General features: G+C 50.9%; 2 protein-coding genes across 2 annotated transcripts; one reads left to right on the top strand and one right to left on the bottom strand.

Moving 5' to 3' along the window:
* Positions 1-12,712: 12,712 nt before the first annotated feature.
* MIND_00120400 (Ankyrin 2,3/unc44) lies at positions 12,713-13,283 on the bottom strand (the record flags this gene model as incomplete). Its single annotated transcript, XM_037358140.1, has 5 exons — positions 12,713-12,741; positions 12,801-12,971; positions 13,032-13,057; positions 13,105-13,201; positions 13,250-13,283. 5 exons carry the CDS (start codon positions 13,281-13,283, stop codon positions 12,713-12,715), a joined length of 357 nt encoding a protein of 118 aa, XP_037226050.1.
* A 2,788-nt stretch (positions 13,284-16,071) lies between these two features.
* MIND_00120300 (Beta-hexosaminidase) lies at positions 16,072-18,042 on the top strand (the record flags this gene model as incomplete). Its single annotated transcript, XM_037358139.1, has 7 exons — positions 16,072-16,593; positions 16,647-16,736; positions 16,784-16,933; positions 16,983-17,230; positions 17,280-17,416; positions 17,460-17,692; positions 17,746-18,042. The coding sequence occupies 7 exons, from the start codon at positions 16,072-16,074 to the stop codon at positions 18,040-18,042; spliced, it is 1,677 nt and encodes a 558-aa protein (XP_037226049.1).
* Positions 18,043-18,480: the final 438 nt, after the last annotated feature.

Below are 18,480 nucleotides of genomic sequence, written 5' to 3'. Positions count from 1 at the left end.
CTCCCAACGATCACCTTGGGACAGAGCCTGCGACGCCGCTCAGGCCTTCTGCGCTCTACGTCGGCAGTTACGGACGACCAGTATATAGTTGGCGCCCTAGCAGGCGGACCCTTAGAGTTTCTTCTCTTTGGATCCTCCCCTGCTAGGTCGGTCCCTCCGTGTATTTCCGTAGCTTTTATTCACGCTTTGGATCCTCCCCTGCTAGGCTTTCGTCGGAGTCTCCAGGGTTGCCCTTACAGCAGAAGAAACTCTCTACGGGATTAACCGGTCAAGATTGCCAGGTTTGGCGCTGATTCAGGCTCGGAGTACGAGTCCGTGCCCCCTCGTCACCGCCCCTGCCACTTGACCCCCTCCTCCTCTGCTCTTGTCGTCTTTACGCCCGCTATGTCTACCGGAGCTGCTCCGGACGCTGACGCCGCACATGGACGCGCACTTGAGGCGAAACTAGACAACCTCACCAATATCCTCACCCACCTTGCTTCCCAGGCTTCCGCTGCCGCACCACCTTTGGCAGCTCCCCGAACCGCCTGCGATCTCCGAATGCCCCGACGCGGATGCGTTATTTGGTGACATTACTGTCGCCTCAAAACTGGTCTTACGGCCAAACCCCCCGTTTGCGTTTAACGGAGATCGCAAACACGGCCGCGCCTTCCTATACGCGGTCAAGACTTACGCCCGGCTTGCCCTGGAGGCCTTCGTGGTCAACGGAGAGCCGAGCGAAGAAAAGGCCGTCCGCTACGCCATGTCCTATATGGCGGAGGGACCTGCCCAACAGTGGGCAGAGCGTCATGGAAGCAAAACCCCGTTCCCCTTCCCTCGGTGGAACCTATTCCTCTCCGAGTTTCGCCTTCGGTTCGTTGAGGAGAACGAGCAAGACCTCGCGCTTGCCAAGTTGGAAAGCGCGGGTTATCATATGGGAACGCGGGACGTCTACGGATACACCGACGACTTCGAGGACCTAATGGACCTCGCCGGATTCGAAGACGCGTTGGTTAAGGTAACCAAGTACCGCCACGGACTTGACCCCTTGATCAACAACGGCATCACCTCTTCGAACGACCCCCCAGACCTCCGTGACTATCTGGGCTGGCGCACTCGGGCTTTCCGCCAATACGAAGCCTTGGTGCGGGCGAAGCTCATCAAAGGGACCACCCCGCGGACGCCTTCGGGGGCTCCGCGTGGCGCATTCCCTATTGCCCGTTCGGCAACTCCGTTCCCCATCCTCCCGGTGGCCGCACCTGCGCCACCCGCGGCCCGCGCCCCCGTCCCGGTACCTCCGGCTCCCGTCCCTATGGAGTTGGATCATACTAGGGCTCGGGGGCGCCCCTCGTCGAGCCTGCTTCAGATGTGGCGACCCCAATCACTTGGCTCGGGATTGTCCGCTCCCCCGCCGATGTTCGCCATGTGGACATCCTCGACGAGGTAATCCAGCAACTTGGCGACGAGATGCTGGGAGAGCTGCTTGTGCGGTTGTCCGATACCGCGGCCTTAGCGGAGGCGCATTCGGAGGCTCCGGCAGAGGATTTTGTCCCCCGCGACGAGTGACTGGTGTGCCCTCGTTCGCGTCTATGAATTGTTTCACTTGTTTGTATGATGAATCAACTCCCTTGCCCTACAACGAGCCTGAAACGAAAGACGCACCCTCTGCCCCCTCCGAAGCCCCCGTTCGGATTCGCCGACTTGCCTGGGAGAAAAAGCTACCTGGCAGCTATACCATCTCTGCCGCTCCTGGGGTTAACTCGCTCCACCTTCCTCTGGAACTTGAGTCCACTGCGAACACGCTCAAGCTCTCCCTCTCGGGTCTGGTAGACTGCGGAGCCACTTCGGACTTTATCGACACGGAATACGTCAACCGAAACAACGTGCTAGTCCGAAATCTCTCAGTACCCATACCGGTCTACAATGTCGACGGTACCCCCAATGATGCTGGGTCTATTCGCCAAATCGCGGACCTCGTTCGAGCCATAGGTGGAGTTTGTTGACAAGTGTAGCTAGCTATTGCTAGTGAACAACTTGTCAAATCTGGTAGCTTTGCTCAGAGGCTGAAAGTGTCACTTTTGTGACTATGTTTTTAATACTTTATTTAATTACTATTGACCTTATTAGGTAGCTTATCATTATGTAATTGATGGCAGTAAGGCAAAGTCATCCATGTGGAACGATTTTTGATTGCCATCAATGATTCCAATCACTACATCAAGTTACATCATTTTAGTCCTAATTGGGTTTTAGCCTTATTCACTACATACCGGGTCATCGGCCTGAAGAAAAGGAGTTAAAAGTACCATATATAGTGCCTATTAGTCATATTATCAATATCAATATTCAATTAAGTCATTATTTCAAAATTAAGTGCTAGCATTTGTCAAATGTCACTAACTATTGCTAGCCTGCTTATAGCTGGCTTTTTTGACAAGTTTTCTGCTAGCTTTAGCTAGACATTTGTTAAATTGCCCCCCTCTACGGGTGCTCGTTCTACGGTACAACGGACACTCCAAACGCGTTCAGCTGGCTGTAACCCACCTTGGGAAACAGGATTTGATACTCGGATACTCGTGGCTCAAGAAACACAACCCTGAGATCAACTGGGAAACGAAAGAGGTGAAAATGAGTCGCTGCCCCCGAAGCTGCTCCACTTGCCGCGACGAGGAACGGACTGAGCGCGCTGAGGTTCGGCGCCTACGACTCCTCAAATCGTGTTTGCTCTCGGGCGCCTTCCCCACTGTTTGCGCTATCGATATTGCCGGTCCAGACGATGCTGACGACGAACTCGGAGCTACTTCGGACCCTCCGAGTCCCTCACCAGATCTCGACGATGACGAGCATCTTGAAGACGGCGACCACATCTTCTACACCTCCTTTCGCCCAATCGAGGAGATTCGCGCCGGGAGCACCGTGTCCCAACGCCTTGCAGAGGCCTTCGCCCGTAACTCGGCCCCCCCGCCTTCGGAAATTCCGGACTGGGCCAAGGAGTTCCAAGACGTCTTTGACAAGGAGTCCTTCGACACATTACCAGAGCGGAGGGCTTGGGACCACGCTATCGAACTCGTTCCTGACGCGAAGCCCGCTAATTGCAAGATGTATCCGATCTCCCCCCTCGAACAGCGCGAACTTGACGAGTTCATCGAGGAGGGACTTGCCACCGGTCGTATCCGCCCTTCGAAATCTCCGATGGCTTCCCCCGTCTTCTTCGTTAAGAAAAAGGACGGAGGACTTCGGTTTGTCCAGGACTACCGCGCCCTCAACGCAATGACGATTAAGAACCGGTACCCCCTCCCGTTGATTAATGACCTTATCAACAGGCTCAAGGGTGCCCGTTATTTCACCAAACTCGATGTTCGTTGGGGCTTCAATAACGTCCGGATTAAAGAAGGAGACGAGTGGACAGGATGTGCACTCAGTTTTACTAATAAAACTGTGGCTACTGGTGAAGGGCTGTACTCATAAAACCTGGGGGAGCTCATGCCAGCCATGGCCGGAGTACTGTGACAAAAAATGTGACATTCAATCAATTGTGAATATCTCAATGAGTTTGACAGCTATGACTAAGATATTACCAGATATGGAAAGGCAAATCACCATTTTTTCAGGCCGAAGACCCGGATAAACATCTAGGTAGGCCTGAGATCTAGGGCAAAGGTATACACCCTAATTAGGCTAAAATTGATGTATCCTGACATAGCCATCAATGATACTGATGTCCATCAAAAATCGTTCCACATTGATCACTTTATCTTGATGCCATCAATCCCATCATCAATACTATGATCTAACACCCAAAAATGAATAAAATAGTTTTTTAAAAAGTGTGACATTTGTGACCCTTGAGACCTTCCCCAGGTTTTATGAGTACAGCCCTTCACCAGTAGCCACGTTTTTATTAGTATTCCTGAGTGAATGAGCTGGAGTGGAAGGCGGCCTTTCGGACTAACCGAGGGTTGTTCGAACCTTTGGGGATGTATTTTGGCCTGACGAACTCCCCCGCGACTTTCCAAACAATGATGAATGACATTTTCCAGGATCTCATTCTTTCAGGAGACATTATGATCTACCTCGACGATATCCTTATTGTCAGACTGCGGGTCGGGCCGTGCAAGGACTTCTCCTAAGAACGCGCGCCCGGAACAGAACAGACGAATAGTCGGGCCCGCAAGTACGGCGGGCGGTGTAGATCGAAACCGAAAGGGCCCGTGAACTCGGTCCCTTGTCGTAGTCGGTGGTCGATGGTTCGAATCGGGTCATGTCGGGCCCGATGAGTCGATAGCGTCTCCTCGCACGGAGTAAGGTAGTTCTTCAGACGATCTAAGCGATAGAGTACAGGGTACACTATCGCGCCTTATATACGCGGGCCCGCAAAGGGGGTGATCGGACACCCTGGCCTCTCCTCCTCCTCCTCGCTCCCGTTCCTGGCCGCAGAGGGGACGATCGCACATCCCTTGCGGGCCAGGCGCTACTCCTGACCTCCTAGCACTCCTCCCCAGTCCCCTGGTGTCGAGTTGGGCTCGGCGACGGCTCGACGCGTCGTTCTCGGTCACGTGCTTCCCACGTGTGCGTTCCTCCTACTGGGGCGCATGTTCCCCGTTGTCACGTGCTGCGTGTTACGGGCCCGCGATGGCCCGACACCAGCGCCGGAGCGGACGGGCCGGGTCTTATCCGTGACACTTATCGCACATTCGGACCTCCGTAAGCACCGTGAGATCGTCCGCGAAGTCCTTCGGAGACTCCGAATGCACAAGCTGTACCTTCGCAAGGAGAAGTGCGACTTCGAGAAATCGTCAATCGAGTACCTGGGGGTTATCATCTCTCACAACCACGTCGAAATGGATCCCGTTAAGGTCGCCGGAGTCTCCGCATGGCCTCCGCCCGAAAACAAGAAGGACGTCCAGCAGTTTCTGGGGTTTGCTAATTTCTACCGCAGGTTCATTCGGGATTTCTCGGCCCTTGCACAGCCTCTCTTTGCACTCACCAAGAAAGACCAGAAATGGACCTGGGGAGACGCCGAAGCCGCCGCCTTTCAAGCTATCAAAGACGCGGTCGTCTCAGAGCCCGTCTTAGCGATCCCGGACGACTCTCGGCCTTTCCGACTTGAAGCAGACAGCTCAGATTATGCGACGGGGGCGGTTCTTTCACAACAATCCGCCCCGGACGGGAAGTGGCACCCTGTAGCGTTCTATTCCAAAAGCTTAAATGATGTCCAGCGCAACTACGAGATTCACGACAAGGAGATGCTCGCGATCATCCGCGCACTCGAGGAGTATCGGCATTTCCTCAAGGGCGCCGCACATCCGGTCGAGATCTGGACTGACCACAAGAATTTGGAGTATTTCCGAAAGGCACAGCACCTTAACCGTCGGCAAGCCCGATGGTCGTTGTACCTTTCTAGGTTTGACTTCACGCTGCACCACGTCCCAGGTCGCCAGATGGGCCGCCCCGATGCTCTCTCCCGTCGGCCCGACCACAGCATCTCCGAAGACAACTCGGACGTCACCCTCTTGCGCCCTGAGCTCTTCCACGTTCGTGCGCTTGAGGCCGTCACTGTCTCTGGGCCTGGGTCCGAACTTGTCCGCGACATCAAGGAAGCGCTATCCGGTGAGCCTGACCTAGAGGAGCATGTCGCGCTTGCGGCCCGGCAACTCTTGAAGGTCCGAGGTCAAGTTCGGGGCCCCCGCTCATCACGTTCGGACGAGTGGGCCGTCTCGGGCGATCTCTTGTACTTCCGCGGCAAGGTCGTAGTCTCCAAAGACAAAGACCTAAGGAGGCGCATCATCGAGCTCTGCCACGACACGCGAGTCGCCGGACACGCCGGTCGGTTCAAAACCCTAGAGCTGGTTTCGCGCAACTACTGGTGGCCACAGATGTCCCGCCATATCGGACGCTACGTCGCGACCTGCGACTTGTGCTGCCGCACGAAGGCCCTCCGAAGGCTCCCGCACGGAGAGCTACACCTGACCGAAGTCCCCCCCGAACGCTGGCACACCGTCACAGTGGACTTCATCGTCGAGCTCCCCGAGGCTCATGGGTACGACGCGGTCATGGTGGTTGTCGACACTCTTGGCAAACGCGCTCACTTCACTGAGTGCCATACGACAGTAGACACAGTCGGAGCTGCCCGGTTGTACTATCGGAATGTCTGGAGGCACCACGGAACCCCCGAGAAGTACATTTCGGACCGTGGTTCGCGGTTCATCGCTGACTTCACGCGCGAACTCTGGCGCTTAATTGGCGTCAAACCGGCTACCTCTACGGCTTACCACCCGCAAACCCGACGGACAAACCGAACACGTTAACCAAGAGCTCGAGCAGTACATCCGGATCTTCACCAACTACCAACAAGACGACTGGGACGAGCTTATCCCTGCCGCTGAGTTCGCCTATAACAACCACATTCACTCCTCCATTCAACAGGTACCCTTTATGACGGACACTGGTCGGCTCCCCCGAATGGGTTTCGAGCCAGGCGCCCACTCAGAGTTGGAGTCGGTGAACGAGTTTTGTGATCGGATAGCTAACGGCGTCTCCGAGGCAAAGGCCGTGCTCGTTAAAGCCAAAGACGAGTATAAACGGTGATGAGTGCGGAGTGGGGACAGCAAATGAGCTCTCTAACTAACCAAACCAACAAAAACAACCCAAACTCCACTTGTCGTAGAGAGAAAGATGTATAATGTCGAGTAGGAAAAGTCACAAAAACCCAAAAATCGTCAACTCCTTGTGCGAGTACAGGCCCCTGTGAACAGAGCCTTGGCACAGATGTGTAAGGTTGTAGGGTAGATACGAGTTTCTTGCGAAAAACGTTGATTTGTCGTGCCCTAAAGCGTACTATCGACGAAACTCAGCAATAGAGAAGCGCCAATACGATGCCCAGAGAGTTTATACTCGTTGGATCAGGACTAACTGCCTTAAACCCTCTGAGTTGTCTCGAGTCAGGAACTAACTGCCTTAAACTCTCGACCAGCAACCGAAACCCAATAAACAGCAACCGGAACTCTTGTATTCAGCAACCGAAACCCTCAACCAATAATCCTTCCGACGCTGTAATACTATTTCAAAGAGCTAGCAAGATAAATTGACGAGCTAGATCCCCAGATGCACCTAGTAGAGCGGGGCAATCCGTGAACCTGCCAAATACAAAACAGAGATATAAATACTAAACAGAAATTGATAGAATCAGGGAAAATCTCGAGTAAGAAAAGTAGTCCATGTGCATAATTGTGATAGGTATCGTTTTCATATACGGCCCAGAGTCGAAAATCCAGGTCCAGATGACTGGTATCGCGTGTATTAGAGTCAATGACCTGTGTAAATCTTCCGTGTTCGCGACCATCTAGTTTTGCTTGTGAAGAATCCCTCGATCTTGAGTAGGATAAGTGGATAGCTCTGCTTCCCAGCTTTCGATTGACACCCATAACTCGTATCTTGTGCATATGGCCTCAGCGGTGGTTGTCCCAACTCTCCTGGCGCATTTCCAATGTTCAGATGATCTGTTCCTCGACAGTGTTTTAGAGTCGCCGTTGATCACAGGTCCAGGCCCCAATCAATTGAGTAGGTTTTCGCCGTTTAACCGTCCCTTGGCACTCTCGATCCTCCAGCATGATCCGAAACCACGTTCCAATGATGTCAGTCGTTGATGCCAACAGAGATAGGGGGTGTCCCTTATCTAGGAGAAGTCGATCTCGAGTCTCCACTGAGCGCCAAACCGAATATGCCTTTTTAGAATACACTCCCTTTGGGTATTTTGCATAGAATTGGATAGATTCTAGCGTAGAACGGGCTCTGCGAACTTTTCCTAGTCAAGATTTTGGAATCACTGAGAGCGACTTGATAGATTTTGACTGGAGTTTGACTGGTTCTTGTGCAGGTTATTCCCTAGTTGACCATTCGGGACTCATGTCAACTCTGAGACGTGCGCTGAGCAACAAAATCGACAAAAATAGTCGTTTCCTGGTCTGTCCCAGACTGCGGCTTATCAACGGTACTACGATCGGAAACGTTCGGACGCTCCGAATATTCAAGTTGGTGATAAGGTTTGGTTAGACGCTTCTGACATTAGAACGACTCGGCCCTCCGAGAAGTTCTCCCACAAGCGCCTCGGACCGTTCAAGGTGCTCACAGAAGTTAGCAAAGGTGCCTACAAGCTCGACCTCCCCCCGCGTTACTCCAAGCTCCACCCCGTCTTCCCTGTTGTTAAGCTCGAGCCCGCTCAGGACGACCCCTTCAATGGACAACCCGGCTACGACGAACCGCCCCCCGAGCTAGAGGACGGAGTCCCTGAATGGGAAGTCGAGGAAATCTTGGATGCCAGGATAAGGTATAAGCGTCTTAACTATTTCGTCAGGTGGAAAGACTACGATGCTTCACACGACTCGTGGGTTCGGTTCGACCGTGTCTGTGCGCTAGACAAGATTGCGGACTTCTATCGGAGGTACCTGGGTAAACCACGGCACATCGCCTCAGCGACCTTCGACTCCTTGCCCTTTCGAACTATGCATCGGGACGCCGCATTCAAAGGGGGGGGGTGATGTCAGGGGAACCCCCGCTTCGGCCTCCTTCGGACCCTCCGAACGCATCCGAGGCGCATCCGACCGGCGCCCCCTCGGACGCTCCGACCCACCCCGACCATCGTCCACGGCCTCCTTCGCCCGCACAATCACCAATCCGTCAAGACCCTCCCAACGATCACCTTGGGACAGAGCCTGCGACGCCGCTCAGGCCTTCTGCGCTCTACGTCGGCAGTTACAGATGACCAGTATATAGTTGGCGCCCTAGCAGGCGGACCCTTAGAGTTTCTTCTCTTTGGATCCTCCCCTGCTAGGTCGGTCCCTCCGTGTATTTCCGTAGCTTTTATTCACGCTTTGGATCCTCCCCTGCTAGGCTTTTGTTGGAGTCTTCAGGGTTGCCCTTACATCTGTGCCCAACAGCGGCAGCTACAGATAAGCAGTATATAGTCAGCTACCTAGCAGGCAGATCCTTAGAGTTTCTTCTCTTTAGATCCTCCCCTGCTATGACCTTGATCTCAGGCCTCTGGGGTTGTCCTTACAAACTGGTCCTGTGTTTCTATCATAATCAGATCCTGCTTTGATAACCATTTTTTGGCAGGAACCTATTCATTATCATTATCATTCTATAATATCCTAATGGTTAAATCATCTATATATGTCTAATTCTTAGTCAGATTGAGATTTGATACAAAAGAAAAAAGACCACCACAAAAGCTAGACTATGATAGAAGACATAGGTGAAGTCTAATAAATGACCTCAATTTCCAATCAATTAAGGGCACCATGTAATCAGGAGTTTACCAGATTTGTTGATTTTCAGTTATGTGTACTTAAATTTGACAAAATTCTACTATGATTCTATATTATCTATCCTATCCAAAATACTCGAAATATAAATAGTACAACTCCTGGGAGGATAATACCCAAGCTAAACAATAGCACTGGTAAGAATATTTGGTAATTTGGTTGCCTTGCTATATTAACTTTCAATTCTGATGGAGATAAATGCTTAGTCTTGGGCTTTGAAGCTTGCACTAGAGATTCTGAGGGCAATTCCATCGAGTTTTCTCTCATCCTTGCCAATAGTGAATTGAGTTGATTTACCATTTGAAGTGTTCTTCTGACCGATGAGTCTGCAGGGGCCCCAAAGCTAAGCAAAGCCTGGACAAGTTCAATATTCTGTAGAGACAAAGCTAATTGAAGTGCTGATTTATGGTTTTCTGTAGTGAGATGCATATCAGCCCCTTTGGTAAGTAGAAGGCAAGCAGTTTCTGTATTCCCCCTAATAATTGCTGAATGTAGTGCTGTTCCATAGTTACCAGCAACTAAATTCACTTCAGCACCTGCTTCAATAAGCATTTCTACTGCTTTATTATGGTTGCCAAGTGCTGCAGTATGGAGTGCAGTACCATACTCTCCAACAGCCAAATTTACATGTGCACCAGCATTAAGAAGAAGTTGTATAACTTTAGTATCTCCTTTCCATGATGCAGTTTGGAGTGCTGTCCCAAACTGACCTGCTACCAAGTCTACTTGTGCATGAGACTTAAGGAGAAACTGAATCATTTCAACCTTTCCTGATAGAACAGCAGCTTGTAGAGCAGTTCCAAATTGTCCTGCAATCAGATTTATGTTGGCCCCTGCATCTAACAGAACCTGTGCCATCTCTATTCTTCCAGTAAATGCAGCAGCCTGGAGAGCAGCCCCACAGTCTCCTGAAGTTAAATCTAATTGGGCTCCATGCTTGATTAGATATTCAACTGTTTGAGTTCTGCCATTAAATGCTGCAACCTGTAAAGCAGTTCCATGTTTCCCAGCAACCAAATCTATACTAGCACCAGCTTGCAGAAGAATTTGAACAGCTTCTGTCTTGCCCTCTGATGCTGCAGCTTGGAGAGCTGTACTATTTTGGCCAGCAATTAAGTCTACTTGAGCACCCGCATTTAGCAATAGCTGAATGACTTCCAGATGCCCCCAAGAAGATGCAGCTTGAAGAGCTGTTCCATTTCTTCCAGATTTCAAATTGATGTCAGCCTTAAAAAGAATCAAAGTTTGAACAATTTGATTATGCCCCCAATATGATGCAGCCTGTAGAGCTGTTCCATGTTCACCCCCAATACAATCTACCTGAGCACCAGATTTTAGGAGAAGCTCTACTACCTCAATATGTTCCCAGCAACATGCAGTCTGAAGTGCAGTTCCATAGAAACCAGCTGATAAATCTAGCTGAGCACCAGAGCTAACAAGTAGTTGAGTTGTAGCTACTCTGCCCATTAATGCAGCTGCTTGCAGAGCTGTTTGATACTCTGGGGTAGTTGAATGCATACGGCCTCCAAGTTGTCGTAAAAGAAGGATTATTGCATCATGCTGTCTAGCCACTGGTAGAGGGTTTGCAACTAGACTTGCTATTAAATCAATCTGAGCACCTGATGCTAGCAGTAGCTGTATTGTGTCTATATGTCCCTGAAATGAGGCTGCCTGGAGTGGTGTTTTATAATAGCCAGCAACTAGATTTATATGAGCACCAGATTGGATAAGAAACTTCACAGTTTCTAGCTGACCCTGATAGGCTGCTGCCTGAATTGCTGTTCCATAAGTGCCTGAGACCAGATTAATATTCATCCCTAATTCAAGTAGAAAGTGGATGATATTATACTGTCCTGACAAAGCTGCAGCATGTAATGCAGTTCCATAATGAGCATCTGCAGTTCCAGTCTTATAATTTTCCTTGAGAAGCTTCTCAATAATTGTTTTATGACCATACAGGGCTGCATAAGCCAGTGCTGGGCTTTCCCTAGATACCTCATCCACTAATATATAATCTACTAAGTATTCTAGATTTCCAGCAGCTGCAACACAGATAGGTGATATATCTAAGCCTTTTCGTTGGAAACTAGGCCATGGGGAAGCAGACCAGGATTTAATAATCTCCTGTGTAAGATGATATTGAAGACATTGAAGTAGAGAAGGGCCAAGAATAACTTGTGCCTTTCCTCTAGAATGAGCTAAGAAATGTTGACAGTAGTTTAGAAGAGGATAATTTGAAGCTTGGTCATCCTTGTTATTGATCATAGAATGGATATCTGCACTATCATCAGATGTGATAATGCTACTTGGCACCAAACTTAGATAGGCTAGCAAAGTCCTAGTTATCTCCACTTCAATGCTTTCAAAAGATGGATATACCATCTTATTTAAGTAGACTTGGGCAGTGTAGTGCACTAGCTGTATAACATCAGTCTCTTCATTTTTGATAATGAGTCCACAGCACATCTCAACAATAGTATCAACAGGAATAATTGTAAGATGACTAGGCAGCTGTGTGATATCCTTTGAGAGTGCTAGAGCGGCCTGCAACTCAACAGCTTCAAGTGGTCTCTTTGCAGCTGCCACCCAGGCCAGTGCCAAGAGTGCCAAGTTACTCACTTCTTCTGGCTGTAATGTGATACGATCAATTGTCTGCTTATAACTTGTCTCCAAAGTCTTTGGTACACTTCTAAGCATCTGCTGTAGAATTTCTAATGTTGATGCTGAGACAAGGTGCTCAATCTGCAGCTTAGCCATTAAAAACCTTAATTCACAATCAGTTTCAAATAATAATATTATAAATTTTTGAACACTAACATCCCATTTGCATTGGAGATTAGTCTTGCTATGATCTGTTGTTTTAGAGACAAATCTGACTGGATCAGCCTGTAAAGACGCGGGATGGTTAATGATCTGGGAAAGTATATACTGCTTCATATCATCTTCTGCAGCTTTAATTTCCAGAGTAGAACAATCAATGGTAGGGGTCACATGTGGTCTGCTTGTGATCATTATGCTAACCCAGTTGCCTAGCTGTAGATTCTCTAAAAGGGAAGTATGATACTCTGTAGAATATTCATCAAAACCATCTACAATGATATAAATTTTCTTGAACACAGAAGCCAGGGATTTCACAAGGTCTTGGATCTCCTTGAATGTGGGCCTAGTATCTTGCTCATAATGATGATTGTATAAACTCCTTGCTTGTTGGATATCTTTCTTTGATTGGAGCAGTTGCCTCCAGAGAGCACTGAGCAGATTCTTGACTGTTTGAATCTCAGATTCTTTATAATTCAGATAGATATAACCAATTCCAATTGTGTAGTCTCCAGCATTTGTCTCAAGTAAATGCTCTGCTACTTTGGATCTATGTGTAATTCAGATCAGTTCAAGAAATAAAATAATTTAGGTTACGCAAGAACAGACTTGCCCACACCAGCTAAGTATTTTGGATGAGTCATGACTTACTTAAAGGATGACTGGAAAGTAGGGACTTACGGCCACCAACACACCACAGTGTTTGTCCATGTCCCAATTTCCAGCTGAGGAAATCTGAGTGTTGCAGAAACCATTCCCCAGTGCCCTCATGACAGGAGTCATATATCTGCTGGTGACGCGGTGCATAGTTGATCGGTGAGATCCAGTTAATGATTTTTTTGCGCTCCATCTCTGAGAGAAAGAAGTAATATATATATATATTGGATTCATATTGGAATGTTTTGAGCTCACCCTCTGTTTCGCCTCCTGTGTAGATTCTGTTCTTATCAGAGCTTGCTATTGTGTTTGCACAATACATAAGTACCTGGCCTGCTCCGAATTCACATAGACGCGAGCGCCTTCGCCGGCACCCCCACTCCCACCCTGGCGGCCGCCTGCACCACCTGCACCACCCGTTCCGCCTGGATAGGAATCATAAGGCAATGCACTGAACGATCTTCGGCACTAACCCTTCACTGTCATCTGAATCAACTCTGCCTCCATTGTTGCTGCGAATGCTAGGTTGTGCGTCGAGTGCGGAAGCAAGGAGCAGCCTTGCGGCCCCCCGCACGCGGCCTTCAAGTTTGATCTCCGGATTGACAGCGGGAAGGCAGCAGGAATGAAAGCGTTTGATTCGACGACTCGGATACTAGTACTTGGGCAAAGGCGGGGGCTCCTTGAAGACCAGACGGACTGGAGAGAAATCTGGGATCCACATTTCATGACATTCACAAACAAAAATAAGCACACCTGAGTCACGGCGGTCTTTAGCGCTCAAGAACTTGAAAACCCGCGCTTAGATAACAAGGGGACAATTGGCCACATCGGTACTACAGCACAGAGTTCGGTCCCTCATCTTCTGCTAGTGACTTCGCATACGCTGTCGTGGCAGAGGTCTCGGTGGCCCACTGGCAGGCAAACCGGAGGCCGCTTAGCGATAACGGTATACTCTGTACTCCGGCGGGCTCCGGAATGCAACGCGATCACACTGCGGCCGTCCGCCGCCCACAGCCTGCGTTGGAAATTGACGACCACCATGATCAGGGTTAGGTAAAGCCCAGCCTGAGACAGGTGGTCGCCGAGCGGGCGAAGACTGCGCATAGGTAGAACGCAGGGCTCGTGTGCGGAATCGGGAAGAAGAGGACGAGCGGGGCGAGCTAGGAGTAATATGAATCATGATATGGCAAAGGAGTCAGCTGCCAGGGGTCAATCCCTGATTCAACGAGCAACGACAGCAGCCTGCTAGCAGAGTAATATTGTCAATTGAGGCTTGCGAGAGACATTCAATGTTCGTAGGCTTTACCTGAAGATACGCAGGTAAGTAATACTATATGAGCACCTGAAGTTTTAAAACAACCAGCGGGTGCTTGCCGAGCCTTCCTGGCGATCAAGACTGTGCAAGATATATTTGTGGCCAGCGAGAATGCCCAGGAGATGAGTTCGGACTCGTACTGCGAGCAGATTGCACCGCCTGTGGCAACGGTCGGGAATGAGATGCGGGCCCCATGGTGAGGCAACCAGGCAGAATATATCTAGAATCACGAATACTTGAATGGCTCGTCAGAAGACATGAAATATGATAGACATAGCACTGTACCAAATGAGACGAGCAACAGTAGTAAAGGAAGAAGGACGACCCAGCGGGTAGACTCGCGATGCGGGACCCAAACGCGCAATATTACAACGCTGTCACCTATGACCATCTTCGTACCGCAAACGTTATTTCCCGCTTTCGCCATGACGCATCCACATTAAACATGAGCAATGCCTCCATCGGCGGCCACAGTACCGTACTGTGGACTTTGGCCGTTGAAGCGCCATTGAATGCGGTCCATAATGGACGTTGTTGAGCGGTCCATGAAAACGAGGCTAGCTTGACGGTACCAGTTCACGACGTCCATCGTCCAGAGCGCATAGACGTATGCGACGACAAGAACTTTCAAGAAGTAGGATGTGCGAGGTGCGGCCTCTAATGTAATGCCCGTTCAAGTTTCGACTCGGACTGGAAGAAAGGTCAGACAGTGAGCCCGCACAGAAGATACGGAAGCCTCACGAGATTGAGTATGTAAATCGTCAGAGAAAATAAACGCTATACAGGGCTGCGCTGTTGTCAGAATATTGGGCTGCGAGTGCACTTGAGAAATGAATCAATCTTTCGAAGAATGAGTTCATGGACGCAGGGAACTGGAGTGACCTTGTGAGCAGCTCGAGCTCATCGTAGTTGCTGAGGCAAGGCTTGATACGGGCATCGGACGGGCAACTATTCCTGAAGAAGCCTTGACTTCATGTGGAGAAAGGCGGGGGAACCGTGACTGTCAGATGAGTGACTGACCCCGGACTTCAAGTTGCCCCAGACCGTCCGAGCCTGAGTGAATTTTATCAGTGTGTTCCATCTGAGTCCATGCTGCCCACCAGCCGTCGCAATCCAAATAAAGGTGCGGACCGACGATTCTGGCGCTTCGGAGTACACCACAGCATCAGGCGAATGGGTCGACGGTACACCTATGACGAAGAGGTGCCTTGTTCAAATGATTCCAGTGGCATCTCAGCCGCATCTGATTCAGAGGAGCGTAAGTATCGGGAGAATGCTGTCATTTGCGCCACACCAGATCGCTTTCGAAGTCGAGGGCTTTCAGGCTTGCTGCCAGTGCTATTATAGTACACCTCCGAGTTGCGAATAGACGAAAGTTGTGGCAGAAATTGAAGCCAAGACGTGATGTGACGCTTAGTCACCCTCTTCTCCGACTCTCCTCTTTGAAGAGTATTTTTTCAACGGCCATCCACTGATCCAGGTACACACTGTAACACAGGTTCACATGGCGCGTCGTGCGAATCGAGTCTAGCCACTTGCCCTGAGGGAAGGATGTCCGCACCGACAGCGAAGAGAAGAGAAGAACCGCCAAGTGGTAGATATCTTGCTTTGCTGGCATCTTGCATCGGACCGAGTCGAGGCAAGGTGAGTGGAGTCTTCGACTTCGACTTCGCAGAATCCCAGAAACTTGTAGGCTCACGACAAGCAACAAACACAGGCCGAGTTGGATCGATACCCATGAGCCAGAAACGACGCATTCTAAAATCGACGACAACCGGAAAACAGACATCCAGACTTGAATTCAGCCACGTACGGCGAGCGTCGCATGACCCGCGCTATCATGAGGATATTTACGCCCCACCGCGATACGCATGTGGGATCAACAAAAGAAGCGTCTTGTCGAGGATGCATTGATCTCTAAGCGACGGTATATATATACCTGCGCTGGGCTGGCGCCGCCCTTCTCTCCACCCGCCAGCCATGCAAGTCCGGCTCTCCCTCCTTCTCGCGCTTTTCCCATCGGCGCTCGCCCTCTGGCCCCAGCCCACATCTATCAACACGGGCAAAACTGCACTGAAGCTCGCACACGGTTTCGACATCAAGCTTTCGGTCCCCAACGCCCCTTCCGACCTGAAAGACGCGGTTTCCCGGGCGAAAGGCTTCCTGAAAACAGATGCTCTTGCAGCACTTGTCATTGACCGTGGTGCCTCCGCGGCCGGTGCTCTCAAGTCAGCCAAGTCCCTCCCATCGTTGACGGTCGAGTTCGCTGCAAAGAATGGCAAGGTCAAGAGTATTTCCGAGGAAGCCATTGCGCCCATTGGGACGCGCGACGAGGGGTACACGCTCAGCGTGCCTGCAGACGGCTCTCCTGCTGTCTTGAAGGCGAATTCCACATTAGGGCTCTTCCGAGGACTGCAGACTTTCGGACAGATCTGGTTTGACTTCTCGGGTACTACGTATACTCTCGAGGCCCCCATTCAAATTTCCGACAAGCCTGCTTACGTACGTCGCCGTAATCTACTCTTTCGCTCACGATATGCTAAAAATCCCGATAGCCTTACCGTGGTTTCATGCTCGACACTGCCCGGAACTTCTACCCCGTTGCGGACATTAAGCGCACTCTCGACGCAATGAGCTGGGTGAAGGTGCGTCATACATTTTCTGTCTTGGACATGAAGTTTAAGCCACATAGATCAACACCCTTCACTGGCATGTTGTCGACAGCCAAAGCTTCCCTCTTCAGATCCCTGGTTTCGAAAAGCTCTCCAAGAACGGTGCATATAACCCGTCCGCTGTCTATACCCCCAAAGATGTGAAGGATATCGTGTCTTATGCTGCTGCGGTGAGTCTTGGACGTCGGACTAAATTCTTCCGTTAACTTGGGATTGCAGCGCGGAATCGATGTTATTCCAGAAATCGACACCCCCGGACACACCTCAGTGATCTCCAAGTCGTTCCCCGAGCACATCGCCTGTGCTGAAGCCAAGCCGTGGGCATCTTTCGCGAACGAGCCGCCCGCGGGCCAGCTCCGCCTTGCCAGCGCTGCCACGACCAAGTTCACCGCCTCTCTCCTCAAAGCTGCTGCGGGTTTATTCCCGGGACAGTTCTTCTCAACTGGTGGGGACGAGATTAACGCAAAGTAAGGCCGGCGAAAATAAGCATCGAATGTAGCTGACGAAGAGATGTAGCTGCTACACGCAAGACAAGCAGACCCAGTCGGACTTGAGCGCCAGCGGGAAGACATTCGCACAGGCTCTCGATTCGTTCACGCAGGCGAGCCATGCTGCTCTGCGGTCCGCCGGGAAGAGCGCTGTTGTTTGGGAGGGTGAGTCTATCTTAGCTCCGCTACATGGTATCTTTTCGCCCAGTGCTTACTCCGCTTCACACAGAAATGGTACTTGACAACCCCGTCACCCTGGCCAACGACACCGTCGTCATGGTTTGGATCTCCTCTGAGCACGTCCAGGCGGTTGCGCAATCAGGGCATCGCTTGGTCCATGCCGCATCGGACTACTTCTACCTTGACTGTGGACATGGCGGGTGGGTCGGGGCCTTCCCGACAGGCAACAGCTGGTGCGACCCGTTCAAGACATGGCAGCACGTACGTTTTTTCCTCTTTCAGTATATCCTCAGATTTCTGATGCATCACTAAAGGCTTATGTCTTCGATCCTGTCGCGAACCTGACGGCCGCCCAGGCCTCGCTCGTCCTCGGCGGGCAGTCGTTGCTGTGGTCCGAGCAGTCCTCGCCCGCGAACCTCGACGCGACAGTGTGGCCGCGCGCCGCCTCTACCGCTGAGTTGTTCTGGTCGGGCCCCGGCGGAGATGTCCAAAAGGCGCTGAGCAGGCTGCACGAGGTTGTGTATCGCTTCAGGCAGCGCGGCGTTGCGGCCAACTCGCTCCAGCCGGAGTGGTGTGTGCTCAGGCCGGGAGACTGTGATTTGACTGCTTAGCGTCCGTTTTCTGTGAGTTTATACAAAAATAAAAGCCAGCCAAGTTCATTGCATACATTCGATCATCATTCTTCCTGTTCTCGTCGTACCTCGCGGCCACCTCATGAACCCCGGGCCATGAAAGGAAGGCGTGGATGAAACGTGGTTTGTCCTCCTTGTCGCTCCTCCATACCCACTTCCAGCGACGATGAGCAGCATTGCGAGAATCATGCATTTATACGGTTGGATCTTGGGGGCAGCCAAACGGCCACATATAACTAACCTTTTCTAGGTGGCACTGGCGGTGCAGGTGGCAATGGACAGCAGGGCGGGAGCGGCGGTACGGGCCAGGGACCTCAGGTCTATGTGACCGGCGACTATACCAGGTATGCGCTCCTCTCCTTAGTGGCCTCCATCGCTTATTTTTCGTAGAATATATAGCACCGGGACACCGGAGAC

The sequence above is a fragment of the Mycena indigotica genome (genome assembly GCF_014461135.1).
Source record: "Mycena indigotica strain 171206Taipei chromosome Unknown Mind.scaff0001, whole genome shotgun sequence".
NCBI classification, from domain to species: domain Eukaryota; kingdom Fungi; phylum Basidiomycota; class Agaricomycetes; order Agaricales; family Mycenaceae; genus Mycena; species Mycena indigotica.
Note: the sequence above shows the minus strand (reverse complement) of the source record. Positions and strands in the feature narration are given on the sequence as shown.